Genomic DNA, 21,749 nt, shown 5'->3' with positions numbered 1-21,749 from the left:
TATGCATCTATCCTCCAAATTTTAATGTATATAATAAATAAAAAGGAAGCAGGAAATGATGAATGTTCTTCACTAGAGCTGGTCTGAACCAGATCATTATCAAACCATTGATGAAATCTTTATTAAAACAATGAGCATAAACAACATGCAGAGTATAAATATAATTCCTTGCTGCTTACACTGTCCCATAATTCCCAAATACTATGCTCACAACTCAAAACAGGTACATGCAGGTCTCATATTGGTGAGAAAAACTATATAGATATAATTATCTTTTCAAGTACTAATGGGGGAAGGGCAGAGTCTGAAAATCACCAGGGGAAGAAGGTCTTGAGAAGCATTATCTCAAGTAGACTTTTCAATTTTTCAAGTGCTTGCTGGATTTTCCAGAGGAGACATCAAAAATTATTACGGGAAAGTTCATCCAGACCTCTGGAATTATTCCCGTTGTCTGACACTGGCAAGGTCAGTAAAACTATCCTTGAAGACATGCTGTCTCCACTTTGCTTGTGGGATGTCTTTTCCCTCGGACTGAATTATAATCATAAAAGGTATTGTTTTTGAGTAGGCCCCACTTCCAAATAAGCTAATAAATAAATATAATTTATTCTGTAGGTTGATAAATTAGATGGCAACAATACAATCAATTTGGCAAAGCACATTAAGCATTAAAATTAGAATATCAACCATTATCTTTCTGATGCTTTCTTAAATGAGTTTAGACTTTAAGGAAAAAGAAGTCCAAAACTACAGATGTTCACTTTAATGAATGAAAGACTATATTATGAACTCTCCCTTGTTTCATTAATCATGTTTTTCTTTCATTATTCATGTTGTTCTTTTGATTTTGTTATCAATTATTTACCAGAAATTACACTACATGGTAAATAGATGGGGAAACAGTGGAAACAGTGGCTGACTTTATTTCGGGGGGGCTCTAAAATCATTGCAGACGGTGACTGCGCCATGAAATTAAAAGACGCTTACTCCTTGGAAGGAAAGTTATGACCATCCTAGACAGAATATTAAAAAGCAGAAACGTTACTTTGCCAACAAAGGTCCATCTAGTCAAGGCTATGCTTTTTCCAGTAGTCATGTATGGATGTGAGAGTTGGACTGTGAAGAAAGCTGAGCGCCGAAGAATTGATGCTTTTGAACTGTGGTGTTGGAGAAGACTCTTGTGAGTCCCTCGGACTGCAAGGAGATCCAACCAGTCCATCCTAAAGGAGATCAGTCCTGGGTGTTCATTGGAAGGACTGATGCTGAAGCTGAAACTCCAATACTTTGGCCACCTCATACGAAGAGCTGACTCACTGGAAAAGACCTGGCTGCTGGGAAAGATTGAAGGCAGGAGGAGAAGGGGATGACAGAGGATGAGATGGTTGGATGGCATCACCGACTCAATAGACATGAGTTTGAGTAGACTCCAGGAGTTGGTGATGGACAGGGAGGCCTGGCCTACTGTGGTCAATGGGGTCACAAAGAGTCAGACACATCTGGGTGACTGAACTGAACTGATGCTATCTCTGGGATTGAATTCATATCAGGGATCCAGAAAGATTCCATATGCCATGGAGCAACTAAGCCCATGTGCACAACTACTGAGTCTGTGCTCTAGAGCCTGGGAGCTGTGGCTACCGAAGTCCTCGCACTCTAAGGTCTGTACTCCACAAGAGAAGCCACTGCAATGAGAAGCTGGAGAACCACAACTAGCGAATAGCACCCACTTGCCACAACTAGAGAAAAGTCTGTGCAGAAACAGAAACTCAGCACAGCCAAAAATAAACAAAAATAAATATAAGGATTTAGTGCTAGAACTATGCGATTCTAGAATAAAATGTAGATATGTAGAATTCATTGCTGATATAAAAGATATTAATGCATCATTTAGAAAATATACCTAGGCCTCCTGGTAGGGATTTGACCATGTTCTTCAACTGAGCAATTTCAAGAGCTTCCCAGAGTCTGTCATCCGTGCATTTGCATTCTGGATCTAAATTAAATCTGTAGGGGAAAAAAAATCAGTTAATGAATAAATTTTAAAAATGACTGTTTAATGTATGCTTGCTTATTGCTGTTCTTCCCTAAAGACGGAAATCCTATTTGTTTTGGTTATTGCTGTATGCTCAGGATCTACAACAGTGCTTAGGATAGAATAGGTATTCACTTTATGCCTGAATATTCTTAAATTTATTTTAAAAAATTTTATTGGAGTATAGTTGCTTTACAATATTGTTAGATTCTCACCCAAGGGCCAACAAGTTCCAAAACAAGACATACCACGCAAATTCTCCAGCAACACAGGAACACTCCCCTGAGCCTCAATATACAGGCAGCTCAAAATTATCCCAATACCTTTGATGTCTCATAACCCATTACGGGTCACTCCACTGCACTCCAGAGAGAAGAAACCCAGCTCCACCCACCAAAACTCCAACACAAGCCTCCCTAACCAGGAAACCTTGACAAGCCACTGATAGAACCCCACCCAAAGTGAGGAAGCTCCATAATAAAGAGAACTCCACAAATTATCAGAATATAAAAAGGCCACCCCAAACGCAGCAATATAACCAAGATGAAGAGACAGAGGAATACTCAGCAGGTAAAGGAACAGGAGAGTTGCCCACCAAATCAAACAAAAGAGGAAGAAGTAGGGAATCTACCGGAGAAGGAATTCCGAATATTGATAGTGAAAATGATCCAAAATCTTGAAATCAAAATGGAAACACAGATAAATAGCCTAGAGACAAGGATCAAGAAGATGCAAGAAAGGTTTAACAAGGACCTAGAAGAAATAAAAAAGAGTCAAAATATAATGAATAACACAATAAATGAGATCAGAAACACTCTGGAGGCAACAAATAGTAGAATAACAGAGGCAGAAGATAGGATTAGTGAAATAGAAGATAGAATGGTAGAAATAAATGAATCAGAGAGGAAACAAGAAAAACGAATTAAAAGAAACGAGGACAATCTCAGAGACCTCCAGGACAATATGAAACGCTCCAACATTCGAATTATAGGAGTCCCAGAAGAAGAAGACAGAAAGAAAGATCATGAGAAAATCCTTGAGGAGATAATAGTTGAAAACTTCCCTAAAATGGGAAGGAAATAATCACCCAAGTCCAAGAAACACAGAGAGTCCCAAATAGGATAAACCCAAGGCGAAACACCCCAAGACACATATTAATCAAATTAACAAAGATCAAACACAAAGAACAAATTTTAAAAGCAGCAAGGGAAAAACAACAAATAACACACAAGGGGATTCCCATAAGGATAACAGCTGATCTGTCAATAGAAACTCTTCAGGCCAGGAGGGAATGGCAAGACATACTTAAAGTGATGAAAGACAATAACCTACAGCCCAGATTACTGTACCCAGCAAGGATCTCATTCAAATACGAAGGAGAAATCAAAGCTTTACAGACAAGCAAAAGCTGAGAGAATTCAGCACCACCAAACCAGCTCTCCAACAAATTCTAAAGGATATCCTCTAGACAGGAAACATGAAAGGGTGTATAAACCCGAACCCAAAACAATAAAGTAAATGGCAACGGGATCATACTTATCAATAATTACCTTAAACGTAAATGGGTTGAACGCCCCAACCAAAAGACAAAGACTGGCCGAATGGATACAAAAACAAGACCCTCTATATGCTGCTTACAAGAGACCCACCTCAAAACAAGGGACACATACAGACTGAAAGTGAAGGGCTGGAAAAGATATTCCACGCGAATAGAGACCAAAAGAAAGCAGGAGTGGCAATACTCATATCCGATAAAATAGACTTTAAAACAAAGGCTGTGAAAAGAGACAAAGAAGGCCACTACATAATGATCAAAGGAACAATCCAAGAAGAAGATATAACAATTATAAATATATATGCACCCAATATAGGAGCACCACAATATGTAAGACAAATGCTAACAAGTATGAAAGGGGAAATCAACAATAACACAATAATAGTGGGAGACTTTAATACCCCACTCACACCTATGGACAGATCAACTAAACAGAAAATTAACAAAGAAACGCAAACTTTAAATGATACATTAGATCAGTTAGACCTAATTGATATCTATAGGACATTTCACCCCAAAACAACGAATTTCACCTTTTTTTCAAGTGCTCATGGAACCTTCTCCAGGATACATCACATCCTGGGCCATAAATCTACACTTGATAAATTCAAAAAAATCAAAATCATTCCAAGCATCTTTTCTGACCATAATGCATTAAGATTAGATCTCAATTACAGGAGAAAAACTATTAAAAATTCCAACATATGGAGGTTGAACAACACACTTCTGAATAACCAACAAATCACAGAAGAAATCAAAAAAGAAATCAAAATATGCATAGAAACTAATGAAAATGAAAACACAACAACCCAAAACCTGTGGGACACTATAAAAGCAGTGCTAAGAGGAAAGTTCATAGCAATACAGGCATACCTCAAGAAACAAGAAAAAAGTCAAATAAATAACCTAACTCTACAACTAAAGCAACTAGAAAAGGAAGAATTGGAGAACCCCAGAGTGAGTAGAAGGAAAGAAATCTTAAAAATTAGGGCAGAAATAAATGCAAAAGAAACAAAAGAGACCATAGCAAAAAATCAACAAAGCCAAAAGCTGGTTCTTTGAAAGGATAAATAAAATTGACAAACCATTAGCCAGACTCATCAAGAAGCAAAGAGAGAAAAATCAAATCAATAAAATTAGAAATGAAAATGGAGAGATCACAACAGACAACACAGAAATACAAAGGATCATAAGAGACTACTATTAGCAGTTGTATGCCAATAAAATGGACAACGTGGAAGAAATGGACAAATTCTTAGAAAAGTACAATTTTCCAAAACTGAACCAGGAAGAAATAGAAAATCTTAACAGACCCATCACAAGCACGGAAATTGAAACTGTAATCAGAAATCTTCCAGCAAACAAAAGCCCAGGTCCAGATGGCTTCACAGCTGAATTCTACCAAAATTTCGAGAAGAGCTAACGCCTATCCTACTCAAACTCTTCCAGAAAATTGCAGAGGAAGGTAAACTTCCAAACTCATTCTATGAGGCCACCATCACCCTAATACCAAAACCTGACAAAGATGTCACAAAAAAGAAAACTACAGGCCAATATCTCTGATGAACATAGATGCAAAAATCCTCAACAAAATTCTAGCAATCAGAATCCAACAACACATTAAAAAGATCATACACCATGACCAAGTGGGCTTTATCCCAGGGATGCAAGGATTCTTCAATATCCGCAAATCAATCAATGTAATTCACCACATTAACAAATTGAAAAATAAAAACCATATGATTATCTCAATAGATGCAGAGAAGGCCTTTGACAAAATTCAACATCCATTTATGATAAAAACTCTCCAGAAAGCAGGAATAGAAGGAACATACCTCAACATAATAAAAGCTATCTATGACAAACCCACAGCAAACATTATCCTCAATGGTGAAAAATTGAAAGCATTTCCCTAAAGTCAGGAACAAGACAAGGGTGTCCACTTTCACCGCTACTATTCAACATAGTTCTGGAAGTTTTGGCCACAGCAATCAGAGCAGAAAAAGAAATAAAAGGAATCCAAATTGGAAAAGAAGAAGTAAAACTCTCACTGTTTGCAGATGACATGATCCTCTACATGGAAAACCCTAAAGACTCCACCAGAAAATTACTAGAGCTAATCAATGAATATAGTAAAGTTGCAGGATATAAAATCAACACACAGAAATCCCTTGCATTCCTATACACGAATAATGAGAAAGTAGAAAAAGAAATTAAGGAAACAATTCCATTCACCATTGCAACGAAAAGAATAAAATACTTAGGAATATATCTACCTAAAGAAACTAAAGACCTATATATAGAAAACTATAAACCACTGATGAAAGAAATCAAAGAGGACACTAATAGATGGAGAAATATACCATGTTCATGGATTGGAAGAATCAATATAGTGAAAATGAGTATACTATCCAAAGCAATTTACAAATTCAATGCAATCCCTATCAAGCTACCAGCCACATTTTTCACAGAACTAGAACAAATCATTTCAAGATTTGTATGGAAATACAAAAACCTCGAATAGCCAAAGCAATCTTGAGAAAGAAGAATGGAACTGGAGGAATCAACTTGCCTGACTTCAGGCTCTACTACAAAGCCACAGTCATCAAGACAGTATGGTACTGGCACAAAGACAGACATATAGATCAATGGAACAAAATAGAAAGCCCAGAGATAAATCCACACACCTATGGACACCTTATCTTTGACAAAGGAGGCAAGAATATACAATGGAGTAAAGACAATCTCTTTAACAAGTGGTGCTGGGAAAACTGGTCACCCACTTGTAAAAGAATGAAACTAGATCACTTTCTAACACCGCACACAAAATAAACTCAAAATGGATTAAAGATCTAAATGTAAGATCAGAAACTATAAAACTCCTAGAGGAGAACATAGGCAAAACACTCTCAGACATAAATCACAGCAGGATCCTCTATGATCCACCTCCCAGAATGCTGGAAATAAAAGCAAAAATAAACAAATGGGATCTAATTAAAATTAAAAGCTTCTGCACAACAAAGGAAAATATAAGCAAGGTGAAAAGACAGCCTTCTGAATGGGAGAAAATAATAGCAAATGAAGCAACTGACAAACAACTAATCTCAAAAATATACAAGCAACTTCTGCAGCTCAACTCCAGAAAAATAAACGACCCAATCAAAAAATGGGCCAAAGAACTAAATAGACATTTCTCCAAAGAAGACATACGGATGGCTAACAAACACATGAAAAGATGCTCAACATCACTCATTATTAGAGAAATGCAAATCAAAACCACAATGAGGTACCACTTCACACCAGTCAGAATGGCTGCGATCCAAAAATCTGCAAGCAATAAATGCTGGAGAGGGTGTGGAGAAAGGGAACACTCCTACACTGTTGGTGGGAATGCAAACTAGTACAGCCACTATGGAGAACAGTGTGGAGATTCCTTAAAAATTGCAAATAGAACTACCTTATGACCCAGCAATCCCACTTCTGGGCATACACACCGAGGAAACCAGAATTGAAAGAGACACATGTACCCCAATGTTCATCGCAGCACTGTTTATAATAGCCAGGACATGGAAACAACCTAGATGTCCATCAGCAGATGAATGGATAAGAAAGCTGTGGTACATATACACAATGGAGTATTACTCAGCCGTTAAAAAGAATTCATTTGAATCAGTTCTGATGAGATGGATGAAACTGGAGCCGATTATACAGAGTGAAGTAAGCCAGAAAGAAAAACACCAATACAGTATACTAACACATATATATGGAATTTAGGAAGATGGCAATGACGACCCTGTATGCAAGACAGGGAAAGAGACACAGATGTGTATAATGGACTTTTGGACTCAGAGGGAGAGGGAGAGGGTGGGATGATTTGGGAGAATGACATTCTAACATGTATACTATCATGTGAATTGAATCGCCAGTCTATGTCTGACGCAGGATGCAGCATGCTTGGGGCTGGTGCATGGGGATGACCCAGAAAGATGTTATGGGGAGGGAGGTGGGAGGGGGGTTCATGTTTGGGAACGCATGTAAGAATTAAAGATTTTAAAATTTAAAAATAAAAAAAAAAAAAGGAAAAAAAATATTGTTAGATTCTGCAAAGTGTATTAACTATATGTATATATTCCTTCTTTTTCAGATTAACTTCCCTTTAGGTCACCACAGAGAACTGAGTAGAGAAAAATTGTAATTCCCAAAGATACATGCACCCCAGTGTTCACTGCAGGACTATTTACAATATCCAGAACGTGGAAGCAATCTAAAGGTCCATCAACAAAGAAATGGATAAGGAACATGTGGCACGTATACTTGATGGAATATTACTCAGTCATAAAAAGGAGCGAAATCGTGTCACTTCCAGAGACACTGATGGACCTAGAGACTTGGACAGAGTAAAGTAAGTCATATTACGTTCAATGTAACTTGAATAGTATCTAGCTAATTATCCCTACAGAACTAATGTTAAATACATAAATCTATATGGAAATATACAGTGCTATTTCAGATGAGTTATGCTGTATCAACCACAGTCACAGTATTCATAATAAATATATTTAGAGATAGAGATTTCTATCATATTGCTAAATAATCTGGTACACCTAGAAGTTTTAACTGAAGTAACTTTACAATGTGGCTCAGATCATGAACTCCTTATTGCAAAATTCAGGCTTAAATTGAAGAAAGTCTTCCTGATAGCTCAGTTGGTAAAGAATCTGCCTGCAATGCAGGAGACCCTGGTTCGATTCCTGGGTTGGGAAGATCCCCTGGAGAAGGAAAGGCTACCACTCCAGTATTCTGGCCTGGAGAATTCCACAGACTGTGTAGTCCATGGCATTGCAAAGAGTTGGACACAACTGAGTGACTTTCACTCACTTCACTCACTTCTTCAGGGAAAAATGCTAGATCATTTAGGTATGCTGCTGCTACTGCTAAGTCACTTCAGTCGTGTCTGACTCTGTGCGACCCCATAGACGGCAGCCCACCAGGCTCCCCCATCCCTGGCGTTCTCCAGGCAAGAATACTGGAGTGGGTTGCCATTTCCTTCTCCAATGCATGAAAGTGAAAAGTCAAAGTGAAGTCGGTCAGTCGTGTCCGATTCTTAGCTGCCTCATGGACTGCAGCCTACCAGGCTCCTCCATCCATGGGATTTTCCAGGCAGGAGTACTGGAGTGGGGTGCCATTGCCTTTTCCATTTAGGTATGACCTAAATCAAATCCCTTATGATTTTATAGTGCAGGTGACAAAGAGATTCAAGAGATTAGATCTGGTACACAGAGTGCCTGAAGAGCTACGGAACAGAGGTTTGTAGCACTGTACAGGAGGCAGTGACCAAATCATCCCCAAGATAAAAATGCAAGGCAAAATGGTTGTCTGAGGAAGCCTTACAAATAGCTGAGAAATGAAGAGAAATGAAAGGAAAAGGAGAAAGGGGAAGATACACTTAACTGAATGCTGAGTTCCAAAGAACAGCAAGCAGAGATAAAGAAGCATTTTTAAGTGAATAATGCAAATAAAGGAAAACAATAGAATGGGAAAGACTGGAGATCTCTTCAAGAAAATTAGAGATACCAAGGGAACATTTCATGCAAAGGGGAACACAATAAAGGACAGAAATGGCATGGACCCAACAGAAGCAGAAGAAATTAAGAAAAGGTGGCAAGAATATACAGAAGAACTTTATTAAAAAAATTCTTAATGACTCAGATAACCACTAAGGTGTGGTCACTCACCTGGAGCCAGACATCCTGGAGTGTGAAATTAAGTGGGCCTTAGGAAGCATTACTATGAACAAAGCTAGTGGAGGTGATGGAATTCCAGCTGAGCTATTTCAAATCCTAGAAGATGATGCTGTGAAAGTGCTACACTCAATAGGCCAGCAAATTTGGAAAACTCAGCGATGACCACAGGACTGGAAAAGGTCAGTTTTCAGTCCAATCCCAAAGAAAAACAATGCAAAAGAATGTTCACACTTCTATACAATTGTGCTCATTTCATATGCCAGCAAGGTAATGTTCAAAATCCTTCAAGCTAGGCTTTGACAGTACATGAACTGAGAACTTCCAGATGTACAAGCTGGATTTAGAAAAAGCAGAGGAATCAGAGATCAAATTGTAAACATCCGCTGGATTATAGAGAAAGCAAGGGAATTCAAGAAAAACATCTTCTGCCGAAATCAGATTGATTATATTCTATGCAGGCAAAGATGGAGAAGCTCTATATAGTCAACAAAAACAAGACTGGGAGTTGACTGTGGCTCAGATCATGAACTCCTTATTACCAAATTCAGATTTAAATTGAAGAAAGTAGGGAAAACCACTAGACCATTCAGGTATGACCTAAATCAAATCCCTTACGATTATACACTGAAAGTGAGAAATAGATTTAAAGGACTAGATCTGATAGAGTGCCTGATGAACTATGGAATGAGGTTCATGACATTGTACAGGAGAAAGGGTTCAAGACCATCCCCATGGAAAAGAAATGCAAAAAAGCAAAATGGCTGTCTGAGGAGGCCTTACAAATAGCTGTGAAAAGAAGAGAAGTGAAAAGCAAAGGAGAAAAGGAAAGATGTAAGCATCTGAATGCAGAGTTCCAAAGAATAGCAAGAAGAGATAAGAAAGCCTTCCTCAGTGATCAGTGCAAAGAAATAGAGGAAAAGAACAGAATGGCAAAGACTAGAGATCTCTTCAAGAAAATTAAAGACACCAAGGGAACATTTCATGCAAAGATAGGCTCGATAAAGGACAGAAATGGTATGGACCTAACAGAAGCAGAAGATATTAAGAAGAGGTGGCAAGAATACACAGAAGAACTGTACAAAAAGAGCTTCATGACCCAGATAATCGTGATGGTGTGATCACTCACCTAGAGCCAGACATCCTGGAATGTGAAGTCAAGTGGGCCTTAGAAAGCATCACTACGAACAAAGCTAGTGGAGGTGATGGAATTCCAGTTGAGCTATTTCAAGTCCTGAAAGATGATGCTGTGAAAGTGCTGCACTCAATATGCCAGCAGATTTGGAAAACTCAGCAGTGGCCACAGGACTGGAAAAGGTCAGTTTTCATTCCAATTCCAAAGAAAGGCAATGCCAAAGAACGCTCAAACTACCACAGAATTGCACTCATCTCACATGCTAGTAAAGTAATGCTCAAAATTCTCCAAGCCAGGTTTCAGCAATATGTGAACTGTGAACTTCCATATGTTCAAGCTGGTTTTAGGAAAGGCAGAGGAACCAGAGATCAAATTGCCAACATCCGCTGGGTCATGGAAAAAGCAAGAGAGTTCCAGAAAAACATCTACTTTTGCTTTATTGACAATGCCAAAGCCTTTGACTGTGTGGATCACAATAAACTGTGGAAAATTCTGAAAGAAATGGGAATACCAGACCACCTAACCTGCCTCTTGAGAAATCTGTATGCAGATCAGGAAGCAACAGTTAGAGCTAGACATTTGCAGAGTACATCATGAGAAACACTGGGCTGGAAGAAGCACAAGCTGGAATCAAGATTGCTGGGAGAAATATCAATAACCTCAGATATGCAGATGATACCATCCTTATGGCAGAAAGTGAAGAGGAACTAAAAAGCCTCTTGATGAAAGTGAAAGAGGAGAGTGAAAAAGTTGGCTTAAAGCTCAACATTCAGAAAAAGAAGATCATGGCATCTGGTCCCATCGCTTCATGGGGAAACAGTGGAAACAGTGTCAGACTATTTTGGGGGGCTCCAAAATCACTGCAGATGGTGACTGTAGCCATGAAATTAAAAGACGCTTACTCCTTGGAAGAAAAGTTATGACCAACCTAGACAGCACATTGAAAAGCAGAGACACTGCTTTGCCAACGAAGGTCCGTCTAGTCAAGGCTATGGTTTTTCCTGTGGTCATGTATGGATGTGAGAGTTGGACTGTGAAGAAGGTTGAGCACTGAAGAATTGATGCTTTTGAACTGTGTTGTTGGAGAAGACTCTTGAGAGTCCCTTGGACTGCAAGGAGCTCAAACCAGTCAATCCTAAAAGAAATCAACCCTGAATATTCATTGGAAGGACTGAAGCTGAAGCTTCAATACTTTGGTCACCTGATGTGAAGGGCTGACTCAGCGGAAAAGACCCTGATGCTGGAAAGATTGCAGGCAAAAGGAGAAGAGGGCGGCAGAGGATGAAATAGTTGGATGGCATCACCAACTCAATGGACTAGAATTTGAGAAAACTCTGGGAGATAGTGGAGGACAAAGGAGCCTGGAGTGTTACAGTCCATGAGGTCACAAAGAGTCGGACAGAATTTAGCAACTAAATTACAACAATTTTACAATTAAATATTGAACAATCTTACATACATTTTCTCTTTGAGACAAGGAATATTTAGTAAAAGGTGACACATACTTTGCAATGAAGTAGATGGATTAGGAGAACAAGAGAGAAAAGAGACTGGATGGATTGATAGACATGATCTGATGGACAGTAACAGTGGACTCTAGAGTCAGACAAACTTTATTCGGAATGGCAGTTCTACCACCAACTAAGTGTATGCACTTGGCTAAGCCACAGCTTCTCTGAGATTCAAAATCCTCATCTGTAAAATGGGGACAATAATATAAACACTAGAGCAGTGCTATGAGGACTCCGTAAAGAATAGATACCTCCATTCTCTTTCTCTCTTTTCTTTCATGAGAAAATGCAAACCAGGCATGGCGAAGAATGTGGCAGCTTCTTCAGAGCAATTTGGGTGGAAAGAAAAATTGTGAGGGGTGGAAGAGAATCAAGGTATTTACCAAACTTAGTATCTGTTGAGCCCAAGCCAGACACACAAGAGACAGGCAGGACATCTGTAAGGTGGACACCTCAGAAATGTCTGTCAAGAATCACTGTCCCCAAGTACAGAGGGGAGGGTGGTGTTTGTGGAGTTGAACAGAAGAGATGGACTCTTGGGGGGACACAAAAGATGGGCGTGAGTTTGAGCAAACTCCAGGAGATGGTGAAGGACAGGGAAGCCTAGCATGCTGCAGTCCATGAGGTCACAAAGAGTTAGACATGAATGAACAATGGCACCCCACTCCAGTACTTTTGCCTGGAAAATCCCATGGATGGAGGAGCCTGGTGGGCTGCAGTCCATGGGGTCGCGAAGAGTTGGACATGACTGAGCGACTTCACTTTCACTTTTCACTTTCATGCATTGGAGAAAGAAATGACAACCCACTCCAGTGTTCTTGCCTGGAGAATCCCAGGGACAGGGAAGCCTGGTGGGCTGCCGTCTATGGGGTCGCACAGAGTCAGACATGACTGAAGCGACTTAGCAGCAGCAGCAGAACAGCTGAGCAACAACAACAACAAAGGATGGGCTTCTTTAGGTTAATTCAGCCATTCTAATTGTCTCAATCCAAACTTTGATTTGACCTCATCATCCCGGTGACCACCTTTCACACCTACCTGAAAAGCAACTCTGAGTAAAACCCTCCTAGGAGCCAAAGGATAAATACTGAGGTACATGAGTTTCTGTTGAAGACACCACCTACCGAATAGAACCGCTGAAGAGTATGGGATCCTGCAGAATGATTGAAAGCCTAGAACGCAGTGTGTGCAGTGGCAGTTTGGAAATGTCTATCCCGTCAATGACAATCTTTCCTGTTAAAGAAAAACAAAAATGGCAAGCCTGTAATAAAACCACAAGTAAAATAATATTTGTTTACCAATTGGAAGTGCTTTCCTAGGTCAGAATTGAAATTCAGAAGATGATGCTTTCCATGTAAGTATTAAAAACATCATGATATGCCTCTAAGAAAAATTGGCATTTTGGTGATATTTTCTTTCTTATGTATTATATTTCCTCCTAAAGGGATTTCCACTTTTTACTGTTTATGTGGTTCATAGGTACTCTTTTCCCTCAGTGGTCTTCTTTACAGTATTCCTTTATACTGTTCCCAGCTCTATTTTCCTTCATAGGACGTTCTAGTATACACATTTATTGATCTTTTGGGGGCTTCCCTGGTAGCTCAGTCGGTAAAGAATTCACCTGCAATGCAGGAGACCCAGGTTGTCTCTGGGTGGGGAAGATCCCCTGGAGAAGGAAATGGCAACCCACTCCAGTATTCTTGTCTGAAAAATCCCATGGACAGAGGAGCCTGGCAGGCTATAGTCCATGGGGTTGCAAAGAGTCCGACATGACTTAGCCACTAAACCACCACCATAGATCTTTTTAATTGCACGGTTCAGACAGTAAAGAATCCACCTGTAATGCTGGAGACCTGGGTTCGATCCCTGGGCTGGGAAGATCCTCTGGAGAAGGGCATGGCAACCCACTACAGTATTCTTGCCTGGAAAATCCCCATGAACAGAGGAGCCTGGCAGGCTATAGTCCATGGGGTCAGAAAGTGTTGGACACAACTGAGTGACTAAGCATAGCACTCTCCCCAAACTAGAATATCAGGTTATTGAAGACAGGCATTTTTGTCTGTCTCATTCACTCATTTATTTATTTACTTATATATTTCAAAAATCTTTTTACTTTGTAGTGGGGTATAGCTGATTAACAATATTGTGTTATATTTATTTCTAATATTTGTTTTCATTTATTTTTTGGGCACCCCAAGTGACATTGAGGCTCTCAGTTCCCTGACCAGGGACAGAATCTGTGCGTCTGTAATGGAAGCTCAGATGCTTAACCACTGGACTGCCCATGTTGCTCGCTCAGTCGTGTCCAACTCTTTGCAACTGTAGACCACCAGCCTCCTCTGTCCATGGGATTCTCCAGGTAAGAATACTGGAGTGGGTTGCTTGCTATTCCCTTCTCCAGGGGATCTTCCTGATCCAGGATCAAACCCGGGTCTCCTGTACTGCAGGCAGATTCTTTACCATCTGAGCCACCAGGAAAGCCCCAAGAGGAAAGGCTTCCCTGACCAGGAAACAAACCTGGACCACAGCGGTGAGGGCATCTATTTCTAACCACTAGACCACCATCAGAGAAGTCTCTTTGCTCATTTATTGATTGAGGAAAGAAAATTCTGTGACATAGGTATCAACTCAATAAATTTCACTGTACATGAACTTGTGCAATCTTGATGACTCTTCCTTACCTTGATAGATTTATTTTATGATCTTGTTTTATGCAAAGATAATATTGCTCTATGAGATAAGCATGCTAAGAGAAGGATGGCAGTTAGAGCCCCTTTGCTGGATTTAGATTCAAGAGCAGGTAAGATGGTTAGCTTAAACTTTCTTCTGGGTATAATATATTATCTACTAAAATCTCAATTGCCTAATGGTATTAAAAAGATAATCAGTCATCATAGTCCTCATGGGAGCTGAAATGATGTTTCTGAACTCATGAGACTATGGCCAATCTAATATGTTCCATCATAGTGACAGTTTTTTAATGAAAAGTTTCAATCAATTGTCTTGGATCCTGTAATCGGATTATAATGCAAATCCCACAGAAAATCCTTAAAGGATCTGTGTATTATTACCAGCCATGGAAAGAGCGAGCTGCTCATCTAGAGGTGGATAGCTATCTCTTTGCTAAATTTAAGTCCCAAACTCTTCAATGACCACAGTTCAACTTTGTTGTTCATAAACTGACCTCTTTATTTCACTGAGTTGTTGTGTAGATTAAATAATGTAACCTGTCAAGTATAATGAAAATGTGAAGTACTATCACTATTATCACAATGATTAGAGATAATAATATTTAAGTAATTCTTGAGCTGATGGCTCCCCTTTCATTCAAGATGGTGTATGTGCTGGCCTATTTATAGGTCACTTAATAGACTAAATAATGTGACACAATTTTTCTAAAACAAATATTAGATTACTTCCATGTATTATGCTATTAATAATTTTGAAGATGAATAAATATTTTTGTATATTGTCAGCATGTCCTTGGCACTTTATTAGCAATGGTCACCTCCTCCCAAAACATCCAACATCATTAAACCATGTTATTAAGAAGATGATAATAAGAGTCATGCACTAAAATTAAAATGTAGTTTATTTATCTCCTTTTTTTCCTTTAATGGAAAGAAATGTGCTTTTAGTTTGCAGGAAACTAGACAGTCTTTTTCTCTCTTCCTTCTTGAAATGCCACTTCCATCTGCTGTTCTTCATAATGAGTGGCCTTGTTTTCATTTTACTAATTTAATAAAATTCTTTAACAATGATTTCTAGAGCTGAGTTTAGGGCTAATAATTTTATTTCTCCAGTTCCTCTTTTTCTTTATTCCTAAACTGTTTATCTGGGATGTGTGCATGCTCAGTTGTGTCTAACTCTTTGTGACCCCTTAGACTATAGCCTGCCAAGCTCCTCTGTCCATGGGATTCTCCAGGCAAAAATACTGGAGTGGGCTGCCATTTCCTCCTCCAGGGGATCAGGGATCAAACCCATGTCTCCTGCATCTCCTTACATTGGCAGGAAGATTCTTTACCACTGAGCCACCCAGGAAGCCCATTTATCTGGAATACCTGCCTCAAACCATGGTCTGTAGGACACAATAGTAGTTGTAGTAGTAGTAATGCGTGCTCAGTCGTGACAGACTCTTTGCAACCCCATGGATTGTAGCCCACCAGGCTCCTCTGTCCATGGGATTTTCCAGGCAAGAATACTGAAGTCATTCTAAATATATTTTATTATTGCAGGACTAGGTAAGTAGATAGCATATTTAAAAGCAGAGACATTACTTTGCCGACTAAGGTCCATCTAGTCAAGGCTATGGTTTTTCCAGTGGTCACGTATGGATGTGAGAGTTGGACTGTGAAGAAAGCTGAGTGCCGAAGAATTAATGCTTTTGAACTATGGTTTTGGAGAAGACTGTTGAGAGTCCCTTGGACTGCAAGGAGATCCAACCAGTCCATTCTGGAGATCAGTCCTGGGTGTTCTTTGGAAGGAGTGATGCTAAAGCTGAAACTCCAATACTTTGGCCACCTCATGCAAAGAGTTGACTCATTGGAAAAGAGTCTGATGCTGGGAGGGACTGGGGGCAGGAGGAGAAGGGGATGACAGAGGATGAGATGGCTGGATGGCATCATCAACTCGATGGACATGAGTTTGGGTGAACTCCAGGAGTTGGTGATGGACAGGGAGGCCTGGCGTGCTGCAATTCATGGGGTCGCAAAGAGTCAGACATGACTGAGCGACTGAACTGAACTGAACTGAGATAAGTAGATGTTGCTTTTTTTTTTAAAGGGAGAGTATCACATGGCTAATGAAAAAGTTTAGTTAGTAACTCACCATCAAATATGTCCACCATTCTGAAGAAAGCCAGAGATAATGATGACTTCCCACTGCCAGTGCGACCACATATGCCCACCTAAGAAAGCAACTGTCACTCAGAGAGAAGAGGACTCAGATAAAAGAAAAAAGTAGGTAAAGCATTTTTAACTTAGATAAGACACCATGATAAAACTGCAACTCTATTTAAACAGTTATGTGGAAATTGTCATTCTCATCTCAGGTCTCCTTTCTGAGTTATCATTAAGATAACAGGATCTTCATCAAATCTTCAACGATTCCACTTGGACTCTTTTTTACTTCTATGTGGTTGTGTTTTTTACCTCTGTGGCTTCATTTTTCCAATTAGTGTATCATGACCTAATAAACAAGTACTCCATTTTGTCTCAGAAGTGATGATTTTATTATATAACAAAAAGTAAAACGAGTCCATTTTTCTGCACACTTGCTCTTTTTACAATAACTAAAATAAATAATTGTGGGGCCAGAGCTAGTACAAACACAAAGGTTCTCAAGGGGACATCTGGAATGGTCATGAGCCAAAAGCTAGAAATTTTGAAAAACACGCCTATTTTTCATTTTTCTGATCTTCATGGGAGATGAATGAATGGCAATACCGTTTAGAGAACGTATATTTCATCTGGATCCACTCTCTCCCTTTCCTCTTTTATGTACATAATTTGACCTATAAAGTGTAAGGAATATAATGGGAGCCCAGTGAGAAGATCCTTGGCTGACATGTCTAAGGAGCTCAAGTGGCAATGGGGTGGTTCCATCTGAGGTTCTGTATGAATTAAATCAAATGACAGTAAACTCCATACCTTCTGCCCAGGTTTGATGTAAGCCTTTACGTGCTTAAGAACAGGCTTTAGGTTATTTTCATATCTGACACACAGATCATGAATCTTGATCTCCCCTTCCTGAGGCCAATGTTCTGGAACTTGAGAAGGATCTGGAGGGTGGAGATGGAGTAGAGGAAGAGAGACAGAGACAGAGAGACACAGAAAGAGGTAGAAAGAAAAGCACACATACTTATATACATTTATACATATACACATAATCACTGTTTTCTATGATTTAAGGTCATACTAAGCCTACTTCTGGGTTTAAAATTTCTTTAATTAAAAGATTATATTTATTTATTTGGATTTTGGCTGCATTGAGTGGCTTGCAAGATCTTGGTTCCCCAAACAAGGATTGAACCCTGGCCTTTGGCAATGAGAGCATGGAGCTCTAACCACTGGCCCACTAGGGAATTCCCATATGGGTTTTTTTTCTTTTAATTAACATTACATTCAGAGTAAAAGTCTCTTGATTAAGAACTTTAAAAATAGTTTTTATGTGTTTGTTTTGGAGCATTAACGGGCATCACGTCTCTCAGCACTCTATTGCTCAATTCTATTCCTGGTGGTTCATCTGTCAGTGAATTCATTTGTTCAGCCAGCTGGTCCTCAAACATTTGAGTGATTCAGATGTGAGAGGTGTTATGCAGGGAACTGAGAGGGAAGACATGCCTCAAGGTGCTCAGTGTGTCCCATGGGACCGCATGCAAGTGAGTTAGCCCGTACAGGACTGCACGCAGAATCACATGACAGAGGCTGACCCAAGGTGCTCTGGGAGCAGAGATGGTGGCAGCCCAGGAGTTCCAGCAGGGTTTCAAGAGGAGATGGTGCCTGAGATGGATCTTAAAGGATAAGAGGTGGGGAAATTTGTTTCATGTAAGAAAGAGAGAGAGAGAAGAACAAAGATAAAAAGAAAGCATAGCATGTTGGTATGGCCAGAGTGAAAGGTATGTAGGTGGATGATGAAGGATGAGACTAGATAGGTGAGGAAAGATTGACTAATGAATGGTTGCATGTCCCTAAAGAGCTGAAGAGGTATTGAAAGATTTAGGCAACAGAATGCATATTAAGCATGAGATTTGCAGTTAAGGAAGATTATTCTGTCCTCAGTATTGAATTTCCTGCCAGTTTTATTCCAGCAAGGCTAAGAATCTTGGTTGTTTTGAGATCTAAGCTCCTTGGCATCTAAATCAATACGCTCTTGAGAAAAAGAATACAGTAGTTCATAGTTGAGGTTGGTAATTAATATAATAAAGCCCAAATATCTTTATGCCATTGCCTGTGTGCTCAGTCGTGCCTGACTCTTTGCGACCCCGTGGACTGCAGCCCGCCAGGCTCCTCTGTCCATGGGATTTTCCAGGCAAGAGTACTGGAGTGGTTGCCAGTTCCTCCTCGAGGGGATCCTCCAGACTCAGGGATTGAACCCAAGCCTCCAGAGGCTTCTGCATTGGCAGGGGGATTCTTTACCACTATGCCACCTGGGAAGCAAGTATCTTTATAATTCTCTCTAAATATGACTAGGTAAATATGTCTGGACTCTGGTTGTATCTAAGATTTTATTTCAGGCCTAAATAATCACATCTTTTCAGATGCAGTTGTACCCTATCAGGCAAAGTCAAGATGAAAGGGGATTTTCTGGCTATTGAAATGGAAAACAAAAGCAAAAATGACAATGTGCCTGACACACAACTAATATTCTTAAATAACTATTTAGGTGAAACACCATAATATTCAGAACAATACCCATGGTGCCTTCATAATTCTCAGACTCCATAGTCAGGAAACTGTTCACTTTCTTCACTGCGCCCATCTGGACCTCCACATCAGCCAAGTTCCTCACGACCCAATTCAAATAATTGGTTATCTGTGTCAGGTGACAAAAACAATGAGCACATAGCAAGTAAAGTAACAGCTTTTGTGAACACTGGATATCAGGGGATAGGATGACTTGGACTGCTCATGTGGGTACAGTTCATAAACGTTATAGGTTATCAGAGATCAGAGAGGATGTCACGGGCTAATGCTGGCAAAGGAGGCTCTTCTTCAGTGGTCCTCTAATGTCATTGATTTGTGGACTATCCTGACTTCCCTGCCCAGTGGATAGTTGTATGGTTCCACTTATCTCATATATATTCACATGGGAGTTGAAGTGAAAGTGAAGTGAAAGTCACTCAGTCGTGTCCGACTCTTTGCGACCCCATGGACTATACAATCCATAGAGTTCTCTAGGCCAAAATACTGGAGTGGGTAGCCTTTCCCTTCTCCAGGGGCTCTTCCCAACCCAGGGATCGAACCCAGGTCTCCTGCATTGCAGGCGGATTCTTTACCAGCTGAGCCACAAGGGAAGCCCAAGAATACTGGAGTGGGTAGCTATCCCTTCTCCAGCGGATCTCCCCAACCCAGGAATTGAACCAGAGTCTCCTGCATTGCAGGCAGACTCTTTACCAACTGAGCTATCAGGGAAGCTCACATGGGAGTTAGTGTTCCTAAATGGGTGGTGAGCAACTCAGGACAAGAATCCCAAACAATCTTGGGAGAACTCTGACCACAGTGTTTGAGGAGTTTCTAAAAATTGATTCAAAATGTCAGAAATGAATCCATGCCATCCTAAAACACCAGGTTTAGGCCCAAATCTACTATTATCTGCAGGCTATCATCTTGTTATGAATTTCTAACTAGTCCTCTAACATCCATGAATAAGAGTTGATAATAACTACAGAAAGTACCTCAAGTGCGGTACAAAGAGAGAGAGGTTTCCATCCATACTTACCGTAAGTGCATACAGAAGACCTAAACCCACCAAACCGGAATTGGAAGACCCACTAATGGATGCAATAGATGCAGTGAGGACAATGCAAGCGCCCAGATAATCCTAAAAAAGAGTGAGAAAAAATGTTAAAAGATTTTCCCTAAGTTCTTAAAGCCAAGGATCTCGATCAACCCGGGTGATCACTAACAGAATAGATGTTACTCATGGCATGTCCTGTGAGGTTTCAGAACAAGGTTATAGAAGGTAGGGAAGAATAATAACTCATAGTCTTAAGGCTGGAAGGGAAGTGATGCAAGGCTCTGATTATATCTGAAAGCAGATAATTCTTTCAGAGATGGTAACTACCTGGTCAGAAATTAAGCTGCAATTTTTGACACGACCAGGATCAGATGAAAGATTTTCTTTCTTTCTTTTTTTTCTTATCTACTGCATTTTACCAGACAAGCAATTATTTTTAACTTAATTTTCTACCTTGAATTTCATGTGTGCTTATACCAGGGTTGGGATTAGCTCTCTTATATGCGAGAAGGCAATGGCAACCCACTCTAGTACTCTTGCCTGGAAAATCCCATGGACAGAGGAACCTGGTAGGCTGCAGTCCATGGGGTCGATAAGAGTCGGACACGACTGAGCAACTTCACTTTCACTTTTCACTTTCATGCATTGGAGAAGGAAATGGCAACCCACTCCAGTGTTCTTGCCTGGAGAATCCCAGGGATGGCGGAGCCTGGTGGGCTGCCATCTATGGGGTCGCACAGAGTTGGACACAACTGAAGCGACTTAGCAGCAGCATGCTAATTCAAGGCCTTTGCAGAAATTTGTATCTAGTTAGCTTGTTGGGATTTGTATCAATATCTGAACTTTTTGTCAATATGGACTCAGAGTCTGGGACATTAAATCTACAGGTTGCATAGAAGTAGGAGTAAGTGTAATTTTGTCCCTAAATTAGAAATATGAACATGTCTCAGCATATCTGAATTGATTATGACTCAATGATAAACTTCCCTGAAAATTTAAAAATTAATTAAGGTCAACCTTAAACTCAAAGGAGAAATGGGGGCACCTGTCTATTTTCTACACCCTCTTCCTCCTCCATTTCCCAACATTCTTAGGCATTGTTATGTCTTACCTTTTGAAAAAGAAATTTCATTTTTTTTTAGATTTGTATATCAGGAGATTTATTTCAGTGCTGTTATATTGGAAAAAATTGGAAAAAAAAAAAAAGGAAATTTTCCTATTACGTGAAAGTTGCTCAGTTGTGTCTGACTCTTTTCGATCCCATGTACTATACAGCCCATGGAACTCCTTAGGCCAGAATACTGGAGTGGGTAGACTT

The 21,749-nt window shown here is 39.9% G+C and overlaps 1 protein-coding gene and 1 long non-coding RNA gene across 13 annotated transcripts in view; one reads left to right on the top strand and one right to left on the bottom strand.

Moving 5' to 3' along the window:
* Positions 1-17,193, top strand: part of LOC121819194 (uncharacterized) — a 46,185-nt gene extending 28,992 nt beyond the window's left edge. Inside the window, exons 2-4 of one of the 4 annotated variants that reach the window (XR_006059417.2) lie at positions 7,732-7,989; positions 14,173-14,333; positions 16,757-17,193. This is a non-coding gene — a long non-coding RNA (uncharacterized LOC121819194). Of the gene's footprint in view, positions 1-7,731 lie in introns of all 4 variants that reach the window. The other 3 variants (XR_009599985.1, XR_009599986.1, XR_009599984.1) reach the window with 3 other exon arrangements.
* ABCC9 (ATP binding cassette subfamily C member 9) overlaps positions 1-21,749 on the bottom strand; it is a 169,795-nt gene that overhangs the window by 11,955 nt on the left and 136,091 nt on the right. For all 9 annotated transcript variants that reach the window (XM_042247430.1, XM_060413321.1, XM_060413319.1 and 6 more), the window contains 6 exons: positions 20,414-20,515; positions 19,387-19,507; positions 17,623-17,753; positions 16,802-16,880; positions 13,099-13,207; positions 1,901-2,004 (listed from right to left, as the gene is read on the bottom strand). In XM_042247430.1, coding sequence (XP_042103364.1) covers positions 1,901-2,004; positions 13,099-13,207; positions 16,802-16,880; positions 17,623-17,753; positions 19,387-19,507; positions 20,414-20,515 — 646 coding nt within the window. The remainder of the gene's footprint in view (positions 1-1,900; positions 2,005-13,098; positions 13,208-16,801; positions 16,881-17,622; positions 17,754-19,386; positions 19,508-20,413; positions 20,516-21,749) is intronic.

This window comes from Ovis aries, chromosome 3 (assembly GCF_016772045.2).
Source record: "Ovis aries strain OAR_USU_Benz2616 breed Rambouillet chromosome 3, ARS-UI_Ramb_v3.0, whole genome shotgun sequence".
NCBI classification, from domain to species: Eukaryota; Metazoa; Chordata; class Mammalia; order Artiodactyla; family Bovidae; genus Ovis; species Ovis aries.
The sequence above is the reverse complement of the archived record's forward strand: the minus strand, read 5'-3'. Positions and strand labels throughout refer to the sequence as shown.